The sequence below is a fragment of the Phodopus roborovskii genome, unplaced genomic scaffold (genome assembly GCF_943737965.1).
Source record: "Phodopus roborovskii unplaced genomic scaffold, PHOROB, whole genome shotgun sequence".
NCBI lineage: Eukaryota > Metazoa > Chordata > Mammalia > Rodentia > Cricetidae > Phodopus > Phodopus roborovskii.
In genome coordinates this window covers 2310684-2333344 of record NW_026126407.1, presented here as the reverse complement: position 1 = coordinate 2333344, position 22661 = coordinate 2310684, and the positions used below count along the sequence as shown (strand labels likewise).

The following is a 22661-nucleotide window of genomic DNA, read 5'->3' as shown; positions in this document are numbered from 1 at the left end:
TTATCCTGGTGTGGGAAGGGACTTATTTATAGGAACCATATTGGGCTCTTTTCATGTTTGGCCTGAATGTCATATTCTTAACTAGGAAGGTAGTTAGAATCTAGTGGTCATAGGTAATTGTTTTTTTTTTTTTTTTTTTTATTGAAATCCTCAGAGGACACTGGAGGTCTCTGCCCTAAGAACACCTGGCACTTTGAGTATTGGAGTTTATCTTGTAACCTGGAATTTAGCAAAGCAGTTTTTGTTTTTTTGTTTTTTTTGTTTTTAATTTCAAAAAGGCTGCTCTGGGGAAATGGCTCCAGAAAGCAATTCAATGAGATCCAAAAGACCAAGCCATCTAGTGGAAGTCAGCTGTATTTCCTCAGAGTGTTCCCACACTTTTGTCTTTTAGATATTGCAGCCATCAACATGCTTGCCTATGGCAGATGGGCTCTCTTTTAATTATTGCCTCAGATTTATTGTTGTGGGTTTGGGAACCATATAATCAAATTCACCACAAGGGTACATGAAGCAAGACAAATAGCCCAAGAGGGCACTGCTTCAGAACAAGCATGCAAAACCAAGTGCTTAAGCCCTGTCACATTTATTTTGACTATTCAAACTTATATTCTGACTGTGGTTCATTTGGGCCAGTGGTTCCCAACTGTGGCTGCACATTAGGAGCACTGGGGATATTCTGGTTTGTTTCATTTGGGAAGCTTCCCAAGTGATTCTAATTGTGTAAAACCATTGGTTTAGGTGAAGCTACTAAATAATTGGGTTCTAGATGGTCAAATTATTATTTTACAAAGATAATTGTTTTACTAATTGAATATAGTTTTTAAAAATCTATTTTTAATTATATTTTCTCTTTCTTAAAATACCAACTTAATTAAGTTGCTTTCCTTATTGGTCTTTTAATTGAAGTTCTTAATCTGACCAATTAATGACCCTCCTGATGGAAAACACATCATTTTAGGCACACTGTTCTTATCCTAACTTTGCCAACAAGTTGAGTCTATATACTTTAGCTTCTCTCTATTTCAGGAATGATGAGTCACTTTAATTGTACTCTGATCATTTTGGCCAAAGTGGTGGTATGAGATGGGATTGTACTTGGACTCCATCAACCACACCTTGGTGGGGATTCTGAGGAGTACTTTACAATCTATAGAAGAGGAAGGAAATATAATACAGGACATACAGAAGGCAACAAATAACACACCAACATAGATGCATGCATACTTGTGCGCTTGTGCACACACGCACGCGCATACACACACACACACACAAACACACACACACACACACACACACACACACACACACACACGAAGCCCTATCAATGCTCTCTGTCTCTTCACCTGAAAATGAGGTCTTAATATTGCCTCACAGAAAGGATAACAAAATTATTTAAACTACTACATGGAGAATATTGAACAAGTACACACAGAAAATACTTTTTAAACTGTTAATTTGAATGGAGACTGGCTCAGGGATCTCATGTCTTAGGTCTTTTCTCCACAGAGACAATTTCCAGAGTCCCTGAAATGGCTTCTCTATCTCCTCCCATTTCAGTCCAGAACATAGCACTTAAAAGTATCATCCAAAGCAGTGGCTCATGTGACCATTTAAGGGTTCTCAATCTGTGGGTAACAACTCCTTTGGGGTTTGCATATCAGATATCCTGAATATCAGACATTTACAATTCATAACAGAAATGGAATTATGGTTATGAAGTAGCAATAAAATACTTTTATGGTTGGGGGATTACCACACATGAGGGACTGTATTGAAAGGTTGCAGACCAATGTGTCTTAGTTAGGGTTCCTATTGCTGGGAAGAGGCAGCAAGACAACGGCCACTCCTATGAAGGAAAACATTTAATTGATGTGGTGGCTTACAGTTCAGTCCATTATAACAGGGAATATGGTGGCATATAGGCAGACATGAAGTGTCTGTGACACTGGGCAGTATCATCAGCTTAGGAAACCTCAAACCCAACCCACAATGACACATTCCTCTAACAAAGCCATACCTACTCCAACAAAACCACACCTCCTAATAGTGCTACTCCCTTTGGGGCTATTTTCTTTTAAATCACTACACACTGGTTTAAGAACTTGGTAAAGGGTCAGGTGGTAGTGGTGCATGCCTTTAGTCCTAGCACTCAGGAAGCAAGGCAGGTGGGTTTTTGAGTTCAAGGCCAGCCTGGTCCATAGAGAGAGTTCCAGGACAAACTGTCTCAAAAACCAACCAACCAACCAACCAACCAACCAACCAACCAAACAACCAAGAACTTGGAAAGGGGCTGGAGAGGTGGCTAGACTATTCAGAGCATTGACTGTTCTTCCAGGCAATCTAGGTTTGATTCTCAGTACCTACATGGTGGCTAGCAACTAACTCCAGTTCCAGGGGGTTCAATGCCCTTTTTTGGGCCTCCATAGCCATGAGACACACACATGGTGTAGAGACATATATTCAGGTAAAACATCCATAAACATAAACATAAAAACATCTTTAAAAAAATTGGAAAGGGAGTTGCAGAGAAAACTCAGTGATTCCAGAGGATCCAGGACCAATTCCCAGTGTCCATATGAGGCTCACCACCATTTATAACTACAGTCCCAGGGCATCCAATGCTCTCTTCTGGCCTCCTAAGATACCAGGCATGCACGTGATGTGGAGACATCCATGCAGGCAAATGTCCATACAAACAAATGAATAAGACTTTAAAAACAGGAAAAAAAAATGGAAGCAAATACCTATGCTCATCATAGAAAACGCACAAGAGCTGGCATATATCTATGGACCCCTGAAACCCTTCCTCACCCTCAATTCTATTCCTACTCCTTCTCTGTGCCCTTGGACAGTCAGTTCTTCCTGAGCATTAGTTTCAGCATTTAATGCTGTAGTGCAGTGATGGGTCTTTCCAGCCTTTAGGGCTGCAAGAAATGGATCCCTGTGGCTTAGCCACTCAGCTGTGGTGTCTTCCTTATTATAGTAACCAAGTCTACTAAGACAGACAGACTCCACCATAGATGGCTCTCTAGACAGATGACCGTCTATTGGCCTATCATTTCACATTCCTCAGACACCTCAGATGCAACCTATTTCAGGAATATTCTTTCCTGCACCTCTGCTTCTTTTCCTACACTTCCCATGTTGGTGAGAAATCAGGACTGCTATTTACTCAGGCATCCGAGAGAAACTTCTGACTTGTGGCTCTTTTCTTCATGCCTATAGTCTGTTGTTTCTGTACCTGAATACCATTTTTTCCTTTTAGAGATTATGTTCATTCCTCCTCTCCCACTCTGTGTGAATGCCATGTATGTTCACTTGCATATACAGATCAGAAGAGAGCATATAACCCCCTGAAGTTGAAGTTACAGGTGGCTGTGAGTCACCAAACACGTGTGCTGGGAACCAAACTCAGGTTCTTGCCAGAGGAGCATGTGCTCTCAGTCACGGAACCATCTCCATAGCCCCTTGAGTAGCTCTTGAAGCACTACCCGCTTCCCTTTCACATCCTTGTCTGAGTTCAGGCTTTTGTAATTTCTCAGTGTGCTACAGCAGCAGCCTTTAAGTGCTTTTCCTATCTCTGGTCTTAATTTGTCCAGTTCACCAATCAGCAACCATTTATCAAACACTTACTGTATGGAGGGAAGTGTTCTGGGGTTAAAGTCCAAGTTCTAGTGGGGAGACAGATTTTAGACAACTAAATCACAGGTCAGATGGTAGTGAAGAACAGAATAATAGGAAAGTCACAGAGTGATAACATGGAGGTGAAGGCATCATTTTGGGGTACCCCTTTGAGGGAGTATGTAAGGATCCCATATAGTTGTCCGCAAGAATAAACAGGAAGAGCAGAGAGCCAACAGTGAGGCCCTGAATGCTGGCTTCCTCTTGTTCCCCTGACTTCTTGAGGATTGTCAGTTTGCAAGGGGCTTGAGAGCAGTTATGGTTGTGAGCACTTTAACCATGTGATGAGACTATGCTATTTCAGGTGTATCCACTAAGGGTGTTGTTACAACTATTGATGCTCCTGCTTGAGTTTCCATAGTGCTGGGGTTACAGGTGTGTACCACAATGTCTCACTTACATTACTCTTGTTTAAGAGAATTTTTTCACAAGACTGAGCTTGAACTTCAAGGAGATTTAACTTTTGACACAGACCATAGATCATGTGGTGGTTCATGTCAACAATCCCAGTACTTGGAAGGCTGAGGTGGGAGGATTCCAAATTTGAAGGCAGCTTGAGGTACATAGTGAGTTCAAGGCTAGCCTGATCTAAAAAGCAAAATCTTGTTTCAACATCTTGCTTCAACCATAACCATTGCTGCCTCCTCCTTTCTTAATCTATTTGGGCAGCTATGAAAAAAATATCCAAATTGGGTGATTTATAAACAATGTGAATTTATTCCTCATAGTTCTGGGTGTTAGGAGTTCAGGATCAGAGGCAATGGACATCCAGACAGCCTTTGGGTAGCAGACTGCTGAGTTCATGATGCCTTCATGTTGTGGTAAGTGTGACGGTTACTTTAGCCTCTGATATAAGGTCACTACTCTTGTGAGGGTAGAGCCCCATTACCTACAAGGGCCACCTTGGGACTTGGGATGTGAACACAGGAAGTTCAGAGAAACAGTCAGACCATTGTACCTGCTCTGTATTTTTCTCTCACACATACATATGCACATACACCACAATTGACTGAATCCAATTTGGAGACAAATCCAAACTTTCAACAAATGTTTCCTTAAGAATTAAAATAAGCAAACAAACACCCCACCAAACAAAAAACAAAAAGGGCTAGGTGTAATGGCATATGGTTTTAATTCTAGCATTCCAGAGGCAGAAGCAAGAGGATCTGGAGAATTTGAGGCCAGCCAGGACTACATAGTGAGACCCTGTCTCAAAGAGCAAAATTAAAAAAAAAATATTTTCATTAAAAAAAAAAAAAAAGAGCCATAGCAGTAACAGTGAAGAACTATGGGGGGTGGGGTGAAGCAGGCATCTTGTAAGAGCCTATAAAGGTACTTTTTGTTTCTGTGTGTATGTGGATGCCCAAACATCAAAGTGGAAAGTCTCCTTGATTATCAAGACTGGCCTTTGAGACTGGAATAAACCTGCCTAGGTGAACTTTTGGAGAAGTCCTTACCTTCCACTAACTCCTGCTCCTCTCCTTCATTTCTTAGTAACAAACATCCTGTGACTGGCCAGAACGTCCTCTGTCCCATAACTCCATTACACAGTTTTTGGCCTAAGAAGCTTATAAAAGCATCATGATTTGATCATATCTTCACTCGACTCTTGGGAAGATTCTCATGGACATGGAAACACAGCAAATGTGTGTGTATTTCTCTTGCTAATCAGTGTTTGTATTACTTGGGTGCCTATGTCCACCCAAAGAGCCCACACATGAACAAAGCAAGGCACAGAGAACCTCTCTCCCCCTTTGCTTACCTGAGAGATCTGTCTTCACCAGCATCCAGTATAATCTGGGTGTCAGGATTTAAAAAGCCCCAACTACAATCTTTAAATATAGCCCATGACAGAGCATCTTAGCATGCCTGAGGCCCAGGTTCAATTCCCAACAAAAACAAAATGAAGGTCCCAACACAAAACCTCCCAAACCCACAAACTAGTCTAGTGTGTGGCTAAGGATCCTAAGAATCCCAAGTCAGAATGGAAGCAGCCAAATTAAAATCTCTAAGCATCAGGTTAGTATCAAAAGGGCTGTCTTCTGGTGTAGTACCCTTTCTTATAGAATTGCCTATAGAAAGATGGGACTGTGTGAACACAAGAATGATGAGGCAACTCTCCTCAAAGGTGCTGCTATTTTCCCTCCTAATAGAGATGAAGCAATTGTTTTCTTCTTCTCGTTTTACACTAATGGACTATTCCTTGGGACTGCTGATATGCAGAACAGGGCTGATGTATGAGCTCGGTCTTGATTCTCTAATTTTCAAGGTCTTATTAGTAATGCATCCTCAACAGGTTAAGACAAAATGTTTTAGAAAGCAACCATTAATAACATAAGGAATACTTATATAAATAAACAAGGACATGCAAGGAGATAAAGGTCAACATAGAGCACAGTCAGAAGTCGAATTTTTCAGTTAGCTTGGGGTTTGAGGTCAGAAACACTGACCTCAAACCACACCAAAGAACACATTCTCTGTGAGCTGGTATCTTCACTTTGAAAGGTGCTTCCTGAACAGGGTCTAAGATGAAGATACAGCAGAGTTAAGCTATTAAACACATTAGTCATGTGACAGATACTAGTTTCATTACTATTATTATTTGCTTTTGAAAATAAAATATGAGGGTTGTGGCTGCATCTTAGTGGGGTGCAAAAGATCCTAGGTTTGATTCCTAATACTGTTTCAAAGAGATTTTAGTTTTGTGTGTTCTTTGTAATGGGAGGCAGCAGGTAGCAGAGGCTGGGTGCTAGGCTGTGCAGATGTGGGAGTGAAGCCCAGCTCCATTGTTCGGGAGCCTGGAGGTCTTGGCTGGGCTGCTTTACTTTTCTGAATGCAACTTTCTTCATTAGAGCAAGAGATTACAGACTGCACCTACAGGCTGCAGGGCATGCTTCCCAGGCACTGTGTTAGCTGGTTTGTATCTGCTTCTCCCATAGGTGCAGGAGGTGTCACAGGCATATTGCATGGAGTACTCTTGCATTGCCAGAGTTGTGAAATGCATGCCATGGAGAAGCTGCTAAAAAATGTTTAATGCATAGAAGAAAGCTATGATGAGACAGTTATTTCTTCTTATGGTGCTGGGGCTCAAACCCAGGGCTTCACACATGCGAGGCAAGTGCCTTACCACCGAGCCACATCCTCAGTCCCTGGTAAGACAATTGTAGAAAGGAAGCCTGTAATTGCCTCAGTATGGTGATGTCTATTTTACAAATGCAGAGATCTGTTTGTATATATGTCTCTATGTAGGGCTTTGTTTTGAAAGGATCTGGCTTTCAGCAATCTGATCTCTGGAAAAATAAGTGCTGGTGTGTTTACTTTTTTTTTTTTTTTTTTTTTTTTTTTTTTTAAATAATTTAGCTCTTAAAAGGCTTTGCATTTCTTTAACAAGATGGCTTTTATATGAATCTTGCCTGAATGAGTTTTGCTTTCAGATACTGCATTGAGACATCTTTGAAATCTGAAATTGGCTTCCCAGGTCTAGTATTGACAAAGATGGACTCTTCTTGGTTTATGAAAGAGACTATTGCTTGATTTGCTTAGTGCTGTTTTGCATAAGTGTGGTGTTTAACAATTGTAACAAAAGGCATTTACTTCTATACACATGCCAGGAAAACAATCGGCAGAGAAGCTCTGCAGGTGCGCTTTTCTTTTTCTCTCTAATAAAAATCGAGAGAGTACATGCCTCAGATACTACATTTCAAAGAAGATTTTTTAAATACCTATAGTCACTGAATTCAGCAACAGAACCACTGAGTGCTGAAATTACAATAGCAGAAAGACTGCCTTGTCACTAGCGTGATAGTAAGAAAGAAATACTGAAAAAATTCATTTGAAACCTTAGCATCTGAATTTTCCTAATTTTATTTTCAATAAAGACAGAAATTTCTGGAGCAGCTTCTTTGTTACAACAGGCAGAAATATAAACATTTGCACAAGATGTTCAAAATAATGGAGTGCCCAGGGCCTGCTGAGAATTAATTAGGAAGGTAGATTTATTACCTAAATAAATAAATAAACCCGAGTGCTACTCAGAGTGTGACATTAAGGGATTATAAACTTCCATTAAAGAGGACTAATAAATATAGTGTTTTAAAGGCTTGAGGGAGGATGGAGAAGGGAGAAGGCTAGCACACACCAGCTCAGGCAGTGCCAGACAACAGCTGATTGCCTCTGCTGGGGTTACTATGGAAACGCCTTCCCTTGGGACACTGCCAGGAGGAGAGGGTGTTTTAGAAGTGGTGGTGGGGAGCAGAGCAGGCTGGTGGATGGATTTCAGCAGGGCTCACCTCCTGTATACGTTAAAAGGACAATCAGTCTCTCAGACAGAATGAGATCTTTCTAGCAAGCCACGTCAAACAAGAGTAATAAAGCATGGGGTCTGGCATAATTACAGACTGTCGAGCTCTATGAGCCTACACATCAGTTTAGATAATTGTCTCTTTCCTCTTCCCTGTTTGTTTTGTATTTCACACAGAACTAAAGGAGGGATGAGAATAATTAATTGGCTACTTCCTTAGTCTTCAAGCCTATACTGATAAAAGGGTCTATATCAAAACAACATTAATGGGCAGATTCAAACATTTTTAGACTAATTCATCAGGCAAAAGTAACATTCACCAACAAAAGGAGGGTGAAAGAATTCCAGTGCCACTCAGGTTAAGTGTTTCAGCTTACTAGCAAGCAGATTTAATGTTTATGTAAATTAAATCTAATTTAGGCAACCTCCTTCCTGAGCATTGGTCTGGGGGCACTAGTGTCTACATGAACCTGAATGGCAGAAACATTTATTTATTTATTTATTTATTTATTTATTTATTTATTTATGCAACATGCCCTAACTCCAGAGAGTAATCTTTTCCATCAAGGTAGCCATGATTTTCCAGGATAATTCTCATCAGAGGTGGTTATCAAAGCATTGAAGGTGGCACTGTTAATTATGCAGGTAATGCAATATCTTTCCTTTGTTCTCCTATCAAGTAGTAGCAACCACAAACCTCTCAGATTCACAAAATACTCAAATCCTGACTGTACTGTCCCTTGTAAAAATTTGAACATTTTCTTTTTGACCAATACACTGGAACTAATTATTCAATTTGAAAACACAATACACAAATGTGGTACAGAAAGCGACTGAGGGAAAACACTGACTTGATAGCAGCACAGATTGCAGCTGGCTGAAACCCTAACCCATGCCTGCAGTGTTTGTACATAGAAAACCACTTAGCTACTAAAGCAGTCACCTGTAACTTGAATGTTTCTCTCACAGATCACTTTTACTATTATGGGACAATGTCATTTGTGAGGACAGTGTTTGCTGAAAATATTCTCAAGGATCTGCGATGATGTCCTATTTTTATGTTTCCTGGCATGACTGACCAGAACCATTGTTAAATGACAAATAGTTGTACAGTGCTTGCTAGTCAGAGGGGAGAAAGGCACCAAATGTATCTTTACATAATTTGCTTAGGTTTATAAAAAACCAAACCAAACCAGTCTTTACTACCTGAATATAACAAACCAACAGAGTCTGGAGGTGGTTCTTGTGGCTAAAGATAGACACTTAGTGAATATTGAGTTATATATTTTAGGGTAATAAAATATATTATGTAGCTATACACATATTAGAATAGGTGAAATACAAACAAATGGATGAAATAGGCACCCTCATTCTGCTTAGAATATAAAGTGGTACAGCCATGTTAGAAGAAAGCTGGCAGTTTTTACAAAGATAAGCTGAGTCTTATCTGTGTCTGAGTAAGAGCACTCCTAGGTATTTTTGTTCAACTGTTCAAAGAGCTCATGTTCACACAAGAAACTTGCATGTAAATATTTATAGTAGAGTTATTCATGGCTGTCCCAAACCAAAAGCAATCAAAGTGTCCTCCAATAGTGAGTGAATAAACACATTGTGGTATCTCTAAGTAATAGAATATATTTGGGGTAGTTTGAAAGAAAATGTCCCCCAGAAGGAGTGGCACTATTAGGAGGCATGACTTTGTTGGAGTGGGTATGACTTGTTGGAAGAAGTGTGTCACTGTGGGAGCAGGCTTTGAGGGTTCCCATACTCAGGGTATCACCTAGTGTCACTGTCAGTTGACTTCCTGTTGCCTACAAGATGTAGTACTTTCAGCTCCGGCACTATGTCTGCCTGCGTGCTGCCATGTTCCCCATCATGATGATAGAGGACTGAACTCCTGAAACTAGACAAGCTGCCCCTCAATTAAATGTTTCCTGTATAAGAGTTGTTGTGGTCATGGTGTCACTTCACAGCAACAGAAAACCCTAAGACAATATTTAAAAAATAGGAGTCACCAGGCCACAGGAAGATACTTATTGCCAAGTGAAAGAAGCCAATCTGAAAAGTCTACATACTATATGGTGCTGACATATGACACTCTAGAGAGGGTACAACTAGAGAGATGAAAATGGTGAGGGCTCAACCCATTCTTAAATATGAACATCTATAGTCCCAAATGAATTTCAAAATACTTTACAACTGAAGCAGTTAAAGATTCCCAGCTAAGAGAGCTAGAATGTGAACAACCTAAGATAATAAAATACTCAGGCTTAATATTTTGCTATATTTACTTCAAGATTAAAACAAAACAAAACTTGATGCTATATTTGGATGTCCCCCTTTGTACCCAGCTTGCCTCTTTGGAGGAGGTAGCCATTCCATTGTTATGAAGTTAGTTTCTCCCAGAAGCAGATGCAAAGCAAAGGATGATGAGTAAGCGAGGTTGATCTGGGAGGCCACACACAATGGCAAGGAAGAGGGCCCTGGTGGGGAGAAGAGGCAGCTGCTCCTGTGAACAACTGCAGCTTGCCCTGTGGGGAAGCTCTGGGAAATGATCTCAGTAATGAGAAATGGATCTGGGGTATGACACCCCTGTGCTCCCTCACTCCATTTCCAATGTATGTGAGGGAGCAAGGTCTTGAGGAAGATGATGATGGCTGCTGGAAATTAGGATGGTGTGTATGAAAATGGCATGGGATACAAAGAGATATGGATGTGACTGAGAACATCTGCAACACTGGGGATCCATCCCTCAGATGTCTACCTTTCTAGAGTAGTTAGATGTCAACAGTCTCTATGATATCACACTGTTAATGCCACTGACAATGCTTATAGGAAAATGACTATATATATGTACATGGTTTTACAATTATTATTTATAGTCAATGCAAAGATGAAGATGGGGGTTAGACAGATGGTTGAGTGGTTAAGAGCCCACACTGCTCTTGAAGATCTGAGTTCAGTTCTGAGTACCCACATCAGGTGACACACAACCACTATGAACTCTCCAACTCCCTTTGGACAGCAGGTATACATATACACACATTCACACAAAGATACACACATAAATAAAAAACTCAAAAATCAAAAAGGAATACACTTCAGTTTAAAGAGTTGTTTAACTAAAAAAAAAAAAAAAAAAAAAAAAAAAAAGTATCATGACCTTTATGGGTTCCCCTTAAGAGAAATAACAAAGAAATAAATTCCAGACCACAATGATTTATTTTTGTTTGGCTTCATACCTCCTTAGACTTTGACAAAGTATAATTTTCTCCCCCATCTATCCTCCTCTCCCTCCTACTCTAAGCCTGCAGGCTGTTAGGCTTAAATTGTGGCTGATATATACGATTGCAGGTCTTGGTTAAGAAGGTTATATACCATCTAAAGTCTTTTCTTAGCTTCAATCCATTGGCCTTTCTGTTGAAAAGAAATGAGGTGTATGTATGTGGTAGGGTGGGGGTGAAATGGAAGGGCACCACAGCGAGTCAAATCCCAACCCCAGCGATACGGGCTCTCCATTAATGCAGGAGCTATTCAGCACAGCCAGGAATACTTGGTCTCTTTTGTCCCTTACTACCACAGGACCTCAGAAGTCACAAAATAAAGCCATAAAACAATATGCTTCCTATTTCTTTTTCCAGGGACCAGAGGGATTTAAAATAATCTGTAAGTAATACTTCTCACAGACCCTAGCACCATGTGACACAGACTCCCTATTTAAGAACTAGCAGACAGAAAAATAGCCCTACAGATGAAAAGACCCAGTAGTCTAGTAGAAGCTTTCTAAAGAATCAGAACAGAACTTAAATTGTTAAACAGGAAAACAAAACATACCTGAGCCAGATGTGGTAGTGCACTTATAGTCCTGGCTACTCTGGAAGATTACATCACCTTATGAGTTTGAGACCAGCAAGACCCTCTCTCAAAAATGACAACAACAACAACAACAACAACAAATGAAATTTCACTTTGAGACTCAGAAAGATACCCAACAAATTTCATGTTTCAGAAGTTTCAGATCAACATGATTATAGATTTGAAAGTCTAGGTAAAATAGTGAACCTCAGAGTGGACTTAGATCAGAGATCATACAACTACAACATTAATGCTGTAAAATAAATTGGTAAAATATATTAGGAGCTACATAAATCTAATATATAAATAGTAGTAGTAAGGGCGATGGCTTATTGTATAAGAGTGAACACTGAAGTTTGAATCTGTAGAAACCCATGCAAATGTCCAGTGGGCATGGTGGCCCACTAGTAATCGAGGCTCTGAAGGCAGAGATGGGATCCTCACAGCAAAATTAGCTATATCAGTGAGCTGTGGGTTTGATTGAGAGACTCTTCTCTCAATCAAATAATGAATAAAGTGGAACCTTAGATTTACACATGCACACACATATGTATAACACACACACACAAGCACAGACACACACTGAAAAAAATAAGTAAAAGTTGTAATGTTTCCACAAAGTAATATCCTACTGTTTTCTACTTAATTCTCTGTCCATTAAAAAATTTATAAAAGTAGAACTGGGAAATAGCTTAGTAAGTACAAGAATACAGTCCTGAGTTCAAGCTCCAGAACCCATATAAAGAAGCTGGGCACAGTAGTGTATGCTTATAATCCCAGCACTGGGGAAGTAGAGACAGGAAGATCAGTAGGGGCTCATTGGCCAGCCAGCCTAGCCTACTTGGTACGCTCTAGGTCAGTGAGACCTTGATGGGAGATGCCATTATGTATATATGTTTCTCATACTGGTTTAATGAATAAAGCACTGTTGGCCAATAGGAAAGGAAGATAGGAGGGACTAGGAGACAAGGAGGAAATAGGAAGGAGGAAGGAGGAGTCAGGATGGAGAGTCTGGAGAGAGCAGTACGCGGCAGCCGGCTCCGGGTAAGAATACCACGTGGAAATACATAGATTAACACAAATGGGTTAATACTTAAGACAGAGCTAGCCGATAAGAAAGTAGTAACTGGCCAACAGTATAATATCAAATACAGAGTCTGTGTGTGTTATTTGGGGCTGGCGCGGTGGCGGGACAAGACCAGGCGGCAGGCAGAAAAACCATACTCCCTACAAGACCTTCTTTCCAAAACCAAGGATAGCTCCTGAGAAACAACACCTGACCTCCACATGTACCCTTGCCTACATGTGTACCCACACAGACACAAACAATTTACAAAAGTAAATAAGAAAATGTACAAGCACATTTAAACAGTATGTTACAGTAGGAAGAGATGTCACACAGAGCCATTGTTTTTATTTTTTACTCTATCAGAAACTCTGAATCCAAAAAACTGCTCTTTGTGTATGTGTGTGTGTGTGTGTGTGTCTGTGTGTGTCTGTGTATGGCTTTTGGTTTTTAAAGACAAGGCTGTCCTGGAACTCACTTTGTAGACCAGGCTGGCCTCAAACTCACAGAGATCTACCTCTGCCTCCAAAGTTCTGGGATTAAAGGTGTGTACCACCACACCTGGCACAGAACCACTGCTCTTAGCTTTAAAAAATATTTTAGCTACTTTATCAGAAACTTTGAATCCTCTTTTAGAAAACTGTGCTTTGGTACAACACAATTGGTATAAAATTCCAGGAAGACACAGGGTCCCCAAAGCCACAGAGGTTACAGGTTTAGCCCATAAGTCTCTGTTTATGAAACAGGGGTCTTATATTTGACGCACACTTACATTGTACAGAGGGATAGTCTTCATCACTTTGTACTGCTTAGTGGGGTCCATTTTATACAGGTGACGGTCCGTGACAAAAATTGCTCGGTCTTCTACCTTACTAAATCGATTAACCTGTAAGAAAACAAACCAATAAGCCATAGTATCTCATAAGAAAGGGATCCAAGTTATGTTTGGAAATACCTAGGTTCAGAGGTGGCTGACCATGGAGATGAAATCTCAGCAGAAGGTCACCATGGATGGCACTCTATGATTTCAAGGGATATCAGTTTCCAGATGTGTAGAGTTTGGAAATACATTTTTTTTTTTTATAGCTTAAAAGGGAAAACACAGCAAATGTAGAATTTGGGGACTAGAAATAAGAACTCTAGACCCTATCAAGGAAGTAAATAGAACTACCCACAGACAGAGAGAAAACGTTCAGTGAATCACCTGTCTGATAAGGGTCTTGTATTTAGAACAAATAAAGATCTAATTTAACTAAGTATCAGATAATCCAATCAATACCATTTATGCCTGAGGCCCTGGGCTATCATAAGAAGCTGGGATTAGTATTTGGGGATGAGAGCAATAAGCAATAAATGAAAATAAAAATATGAAGAAAACAAAAATGACAGTATGAAAAAAATATATTTGTGTTTCTGCAGAGCACTACTTTACCAGACAGAGGGTCAGAGTTTGCCCTAATTTACAGATACTTTTTTCTCCTATGAGATAAAATTAACTAAGGTACATTGTACAATTTGTGGCTAGTTATTTGTTAAGCGATTTCAGATATTTTAATCAAGGCCTGGATTAACATTTAAGAACAGGTTTATTTATTCATATATTTATTTTAATGTATGTATATGTGCCTATGTGAGTTTATGTGCACCATGTGGATGGAGGTGCCCTTGAAGGCCAGTGGGTGTTGATCCTGTGGAACTGGAGTTACAGGTACTTGTAAGGTACTCATAAGATGAATGATATGAATATTAGGAACTGAGCCTGGATCCTTTGCAAGATCAGTATGTGCTCTTAACCTCTGAGCTCTCTCTCTGGCCCCAACATTTTTCTGAGCCTCTACAATGTCTAGCTTCTCACTGATTGAGAAAGGCAAGGAGACAAAACAAAATGAGCACAAGAAGCCTCTATCCTGACAGAAGGCATACTGTAATATACCATGTCATTAATATACACATCTTCAGCCAGGTGGTGATGGCATATGCCTTTAATCCCAGCACTTGGGAGGCAGAAGTAGGCTGACTTCTATATATATAGAAGATATATATCTTCTATACTCTTTGCACACCACCTCCATTCTTATTTCCAAGATAAAGGAATGAGAGATTAATCTGAAAACATGCTTTGGTAGAATATTCAGATAGCTGCATTCAGACAGGCATGGCAGGACAGTGCACTATGCATAGAATGTAGCAAACTAAAATTCAAACTGGACGTGGAAATTTACCTTATCCCCTTTGCCTTGGTTTTAGTGATCAGTCAATTCTCTAAACATTTATTCTATAATAAAAGCATATTTTTTTTTTAGTCTTCAACATGACATCAAGTTGTGCCTATGACTAAAATAGAATCTATGTGATAAGCGTATAGTTTGTGTTCTTGGAGGATAACTTTGCATAACATCTGTTTTTGCCAGGACAGACAACTGCACTTTCCAGAAATCTGAAGCACTGAGTATGGAGATCCATTTAGATGTTCTGCATAGAACTGGCTTTATGTAGAACTTTGTGAAAGAAAGGATTCCATGGTTGGTCTGGCTGGATAAGTACTGCAAACTACAGCTCCCACTATGATATCCAAAGTCTAGAAAGCTATCAAAGGTTCTAAGAATTTTGCTTTTAAGCAGTATTTAACCCAGCATTTCCATAGTACATTTAATCTATGTAATCCCTGTAAAACAAATACCTATTGATATTCAACAAACACTGGTTCTATGAAAGCCAGTTTGGAGAACATTCATTATCATTTTCATCAAACTTGTACTATGTAGAGCAGAGAACATCTAGCATAGAACCTGAATCAAATGTAGAAATAATGCCCCTCATCTTTTATGGAATGGTATGGAGAAACAAACAAACGAGGTACAAAAGAATATAATTTTAAAATCCTGTTATACAATCTCACAAGATCATTTGAGTTGAGACAAAAAGGCCATGTGTTCTTTTGATGATATATGAGTTAATCTAAAAACAAGGAAAAAAAAGCCTCAAAGCAGAAATTGTACTGATGCTGTTCAGAAATACTCTCTCATATGAACAAAAAGCAGTTTCTACAGAGACTAACAAATATTTACCTTGTTTCAGCAACTTTAAAACACAGATCAGGTAAGTGTGAAAGACATCATGTCTAACAGCAAAAAAAAAAAAAAAAAAAAAAAAAAAGCTGTAGATTGCTTAATTTGGCTCTATCAACGCAAAAAGGAAAACATTCCACATACATAGGTGGATTTCTGCTTAACACCATTACAGTATGGGAACACTACTTTTATTTCACATTTGTTTTCTCAAAGTAATAGGAAAGCTGGATTGCAGACTCAGAATTAGGTAAGACTTCAACCTTGTTTCTTGTACCCAAAGTTAAAATCCTCACCCCAGGAAAAAAATCCCCAGCCTTCTGCTCTCCCTAAGCACTTCAAGGCAGCTGTTTATAGGTTCAGTTGTTTCCACAGGGGGTCGGAGATAAAGCTGCTCCAGAGTCAGAGCAGAGGAAGCACAGTGGTGAGAGGAGCTATTTGCAGTAGGTCTCTCACCTTAAAGAACACTTTTAATAACTGCCATTAATGGAAAGCAGCTGCTTCAAAATAATCAAAGCATCAGGAGAAGGCTTTTTAGAAGTGTATCAAGTGTGCCTTGGTGTACCTTTGGGACTGAAAGATTCTACAGAGGACATTATTTGAACAAGCATAAAGAACAGTGAACTTAGAAATACAGGACCATCAATAAAAATTCTTCAGTTTTTATTCATCAGTGCTCACGATGAAACGTCAGGCATGAAACTGTCCTCCCTGGAATGAGAGGTATTACACCAGGCTTTTCTACAGATGGCCAAATTCTCAGAACCACCCAACTCTCTTCTACTGTTCTCATTGCCAGATACCATGATATCACAAATGTGAGTATGGGTATACAGGAACATCCCTGCGTTGCATTCACAAACAGGAAATACGACTGAAACTTGTTTCTGTGAATATGTACATCTGGATAACAAGTCTTCTCTTGTGTCATTAGCCCTAGGTATAGTTAATGAAACAGAGTTCCTGATTTCAGAGTTCAGAACTAGAATCTGGAGAATAGAGACCAGCTGATGATAACTTTCTAAGTCTGCTGTTTGTACCACTTGGACTTGAACTCTTCTTTAGAATGTTCAAACGCTGACCATGACACTGCAAAATCTCATACATTCTGAATGTCATGTTCAACTTGTACTTTTGTCCCTGGCTCCCAATATAGAGTTCACAAACTCCTTGTAATAGGAGTCATGGAGGCTGGTTGCCAAGGCATGATTAGAAGGCTGAACTTCCATTCAGTAGCTCTCCTCCCCAGTGACCTTCAGAGAGAGAAAGAAGAAAGGCTACAGCTAGGGTTGGTAAACTAATTACCAACCAAAAGTGATTTAAACAATTTTGCCTACGTAATGGAACCTCCATGAACCCTGGAGGTTTGGAGAGCTTCCCAGGATGGTGAAAGCTTCCATGGGGCAAGGGGGCACAACATTGCCTCTTAACAGTGGTGGTTAGACCATTGACATTTAATATGATGGTCAATAGGGTTAGGTTTAAATTTATCATCTTTCAACTTATTTATTTGTCCTGTTTATTCTTTGCTCTCTGTCCCATAATTCTGTATTTTTAAAATACATGCTAGGCAAGCACTCTACCTCCAAGCCCTACACTCTTAGTTTCTCAATTTCTTTCTTTCTTAAGATTCATTTTATGCACATGTGTATTTTGCCTGCATGTTATGTATGTGCACCAAGTGTATATCTGGTGCCCATGGAGGCCAGAAGAGAGCTCTGGTTCCCCTGGAACCGGAGTTACAGATAGTTGTGAGCCACCATGTGGATGCTGGGAATGAACCCTGGTCCTCTGGAAGAGCAACAGTGCTCTTAACCACTGAACCATCTTGCCAGTCCCTTGTATTCTTCCTTGACTCATTAGCAACAACTTGTTTCTTACATTTTTGATTTTGCTAAGATTTATACAATAGTTATAATGATTGATTCTCTACAGACACTACTCCGTGTAGAACATAAAACTTTACATATTTCCTTTTCTCTTTCCTGCTTGAATGATGTCTTCTAACTCTTCCTATAGTACTCACCTTCAGACATGCCTGAAAAAGTCACTGTAGTTCTTTTGTTTGATTGTTTTTTTTTTTTTTTTTTTTTTTTTTTTTTCACAGGGTTTTTTTGTGTAACAGCCCTGGATATCCTGGAACTTGCTCTGAAGACCAGGCTGGCCTGGAACTCACAGAAATCCCTCTGCTTTTGCCTCCTGAGTGCTGGGTATAAAGCCATGTAGTTCTTGAAAGATATATTTACTGGGTATTCAATTCTAGGTTAACTGCTCTTACTTCAATACTTCAGACCCCTTCTCCCTTCTCTTTCTATATTCTCCCTCTCTCTCTTTTAAAAGACAACACCTAAGGTCTTCAAGGCTATTTACATGTGTGCCACATAAAATCAGATAGCTGTTGATCTTTTTTAAAGCTTTATTTGGATTGTGTTTTGTTGTTGTTTAGTGTGTGTTTGTACATGTGTTGAAGGTGCACATGGTTGGAGGTTGGAAGACATCTTTGTGGAGTCCTTTATCTCCTTTCGCCTTTCCTTGAGTTTCAGGGATTGAACTCACAAGACACCAGGATTGTGCAGCAAACACCTTTCCCAGCTAAGCCATTTCAGTCCAAATCCACTATCTTTCTTCTTCAAGTTTATTCTAATGTTAATACTATTGACTGCATTTTCTTTCAGATTTTTCATGTTTATTAGTTCAACTGTAAGTAATTTAAAAGTCTTCAAGGTAGTTATTAAACATGTGCAATCTTTCCCCTAGCTTTTTGAATATATAAAACAGAATGCTAATAATTGCCTCAATGATTTTGTCATTTTGTCTGTGTCTTTTTGGATGACTGAGTTTTCATTTATTTATGAATTCAAGGTCTTGTCTGTAAGCTTGTTGACTGGATATTGGGCATTCTGACTTTTACCTTTGAATGCAGGATATTTCTATAAACATTTTTGAAGTTTTTCTCAAGTGCTTTAGGTCACTTAGAAACCTTTGATGGGTTAATCACCTCCTGCACTGCTGCTGATCTCTGGCAGTGCTCTACCCGGTTCTCCTGAGATCCAGCTTGGCTGGAGAGTTCAGGCGTCATGTGATCCAATTGAGCACCAGCACTAGATCTCTTGTTTGGGGGTGGTGGTCCCTCCTCATCCTATAGTGGTTACCTTCTGTACCTTTCTGAGTCTCCCCAAATCCAGTTTTTAAAGTAGCAATGACACTTGTGTAAAAGGTAGTAAACAATAAACAGCAGACTGGTAGTTGCTATGAAGGATACACATGTAGTAAAGTTCAAATTCCCGACCTCAAGAAGCACACAGCCTGTTTGAAAAAAGACAGGCCTACCAAGCTTGGCATGGTGGCACACATCTGAAAGCAGTTAGGAAGGAATTCAAGCTACATAGTGATTCTGAGGTCACCCTTGGCTATGGAAGACCTTGTCTCAAAAATCAAATGAAAAAAAAAAAAAAATTACCGTGTTAGCCTTTTCAACACATCCTTAGCACAGATGGGCAAAGCTCACTGGTGCTGCACCCAGCTGCATGGGACTACTACTTTACACTGCAGCCCACACATGTATGCTTCCTCTCAGTCTTCTCCCTCCAAGACAGTCTGTTTCAAAAGCATCTTACCTTTCGGACATGACAGGAAAAGAGGACATTCATATATTTGTCCTTTCGTTTCAGTTCATTAGCAACTGGCACAAAAGTGCCTGAGGTCTGGGGTGTATCTGGCTTCTGAAAGAACAGAAGAACAACAGGAGAATTCTTAGACTGTAGGTGCCAAGGCAACTGTTCAGTATTTTGTGTTAGAACTATATCTATATGGTTTCCCAGCATTCCTTTTATCTTCTCCCCCAGATGTTAGATTAGTAAAGGGTGTTACCGTATCAAAGGTTCCATTAAAGACTTTAGGTAATAAGAGAAGATGAAATAGACCTTTGGGAATAATGTAAATGATGTAATTAAAAATGGCTGTTGGCCGCGTGTTGGTGGCACACACCTTTAATCCCAGCACTCGAGAGGCAGAGGCAGGCGGATCTCTGTGAGTTGGAGGCCAGCCTGGTCTAAAGAGCTAGTTTCAGAACAGGTTCCAAAGCAATACAGAGAAACCCTGTCTCAAAAAACAAAACAAAACAAAACAAAAAACCCAAAACAAAAAAGTCTGCTGAAGCTGGGTAGTATAATACATAACTTTAATCCCAGCACACAGGAGGCAGAGGCAGGTGGATCTCTATGAGTCTGAGGCCAGTCTAGTCTACAGGACAGCAAGAGCTATGTAAGGAAACCCTGTCTTTAAAAAAAAAAAAAAAAAGTGGCTGCTGAATAACTCAAGGGAAGGCTAAAGTGGTAAAGGGCCATGTTATGGATTATGCTAATATATGTGGATATAACCCTCTTCTAAGGAGACGATGCATCAGGTATTGTATACTTAAAAGCAACAAAATCTTCTAATTTAGCACCAGTCAGAGAAATTATTTAGTTTTTAAAAACATCTCTCTGTAAGGTATTGATTTTTGTCTTACAATGCTGGGGCTGGAGCCCAGGCCTCGAGCATCCAGCCTCTTTTCTGTAAATTCTTAGGGAAACAGGCTTTTCAGAGCTGCATGAATTCACACTGTTCTCCTATACTTACTGAGGCAAGATAGTTGCCTTCCCAGGCCCTCTGGAGCCCAAGGTCTGCCCTTTGACCTTTCAACATTTCCATGGCTGCAACCTTTGCTCTGACTTGGGGAAGGTCTGAAGCAGGTAAGGTCTTGATGAGTTGGGATGCTCTCCATCTACAAGCAAATAAACAAGATATATAGGCCTTAGATACTCATTCACTCCCCAAAGGGTTTCAGGCTGTCATTAAGTAGCATGAAATAACTGTATGCTGTGCTAAAAATGTAAAATGATTATGAAATATATACAGAAGTTGGCAAAATGGTTTTCTGTAGATAGCAATTTTGTAGCAACTTCTTTATTGTCTATGTGCTCTGAAGTGACTAGAACTCAGTGGCTTCCAACTTTTACAATACTAGCTGGGCAAAAAAACAACCAGACAGCCTAAATTCCTTGAAGTCCAAACCTTCTTGAGTACTACTCAACCAACAAGATCTGTGTAAAATTGAAGATCTGAACAGTCTGAAATCACACTTTTGGTCCCAAGCATTTTCAATATGGGATACTCAACCTGTGTTAACTGTTAGGTCACAGAAACATGGATTCATCATTCATCCAACTGTGTCCTAGGCACTATAAAAGTACAGGTCTTCTTCTATGTAGGGGAAGCACTGCTAAAAGCGAACAGTCCAAAGAACTTTCTTCCTGGTGCCTTTAGGAGTAGCACACAATAAAAGGAAATACCTGTGGACGTGTGATGGGGATAGATGCCTGCTGTGGAGGGAAATAACAAGGAAAGAGGGCAAAGAGGGCCTTGGAAGGAATACATGGGTATAGTGGTGTTTACATGAGTGGCTAGGGAGGGTCTTTTGGCAAGGATAGATGGATAGAGGCATACAGGAAGATTCCAGACATATGGACAGTTGAACAGGAGCACACCCAGAAGGGATTACAGTAGTGCATGGGTTCTGAGACAGGAAATGCTCACTGAGTTATGGGGAAACTTTCGATCCTGAGAAACTGAAGTAGCATGGGTAGGGAAAGGAAGAGAAAAGGTCAGGGGGAGAGCTAGGGCTGAATAAGTCCACAGAGCCATGAGGGCATTATCAGGACTCTGGTCCCTACTCTTCATGAGGTGAGACACCGATGGAGGGTTCTGCACAGAGACTGGATGATCTGACTCATGCTTTAACAGGATCATTGTCATTGCTGTAGGTTAGGATCGGAAGATCTCTTAGGAGGCTGCTTTGATGAAACACACACCAGAAGGATGTGACTCAGGTTCAGGAGGTGGTGATGTAGGAGAAGATAAGGGTTGATATAAGTGCATTCTGGCAGAAGACCAACAGATTGTGGATGGATTAAATATTTGGGGAAAAGGAGGTTTAAGGATGACTCCAAGTGTTTTTGTTTGTTTTTGACATCAGCATCTGCAAACATAGACCAAGAATATTCCTAGTTGAGAAGAACAACAGAAGGAATTTTATGCTCTTAGCAGCAACACTGCCTCACAGGACACATCTATTCTCTTTTTCTGCTGTGGCAGTGCCAAGCAAGGATGCTAAAATCACAATGAACTGTCTTTAATTGAATGAATAGTCAAGGTCAATGATTCCTAAACTATATTCCCATGGACCACTAGAGTAAGCTTTAACTAAAATAAAAATTACACTGAAGTAACTGACTAATGAAAGAATAAGAGAAAACCCATGCAGCCATGTCAATAGGGGATGTCAATACACTGGCTGTGAAGACTCTGTGGCAGACACAAAGCAGGTGCAGTTCAGTGTGGACCACTGTGCTCAATACAGGGAGATGAACTTTCAAGCATAGATAGGTTTTATGGCAAGACCCAGAAGACCTTGAGACCTGAGTGGCAGGGCTAGGAGCAAAGGCAGGAGGTAACGGCTGTAGTGAGGTCATGGTTGGTGGGTTCAGCCATGGTAGATTACAAAACACTAAGAAAACACCAAGGCTCAGCCCTACAGTCAGAGTCCTGTTCTGTGATCCACTCCCCACCCCAGACCTCTATGGTCTACCAGTGCTCATATGAGACAGACTGATCTGAGGTCTTTACCAAGAGGCTACAAGAGTGACAGTGG

The 22661-nt window shown here is 40.1% G+C and overlaps 2 protein-coding genes across 5 annotated transcripts in view; one reads left to right on the top strand and one right to left on the bottom strand.

Moving 5' to 3' along the window:
- Myo1d (myosin ID) overlaps positions 1-22661 on the bottom strand; it is a 290165-nt gene that overhangs the window by 92314 nt on the left and 175190 nt on the right. The window contains exons 18-20 of the mRNA XM_051179782.1: positions 20591-20735; positions 19588-19692; positions 13675-13788 (exon numbers count right to left, since the gene is read on the bottom strand). Coding sequence (XP_051035739.1) covers positions 13675-13788; positions 19588-19692; positions 20591-20735 — 364 coding nt within the window. The remainder of the gene's footprint in view (positions 1-13674; positions 13789-19587; positions 19693-20590; positions 20736-22661) is intronic.
- Rhot1 (ras homolog family member T1) overlaps positions 1-22661 on the top strand; it is a 375056-nt gene that overhangs the window by 329506 nt on the left and 22889 nt on the right. The window lies entirely within an intron of this gene.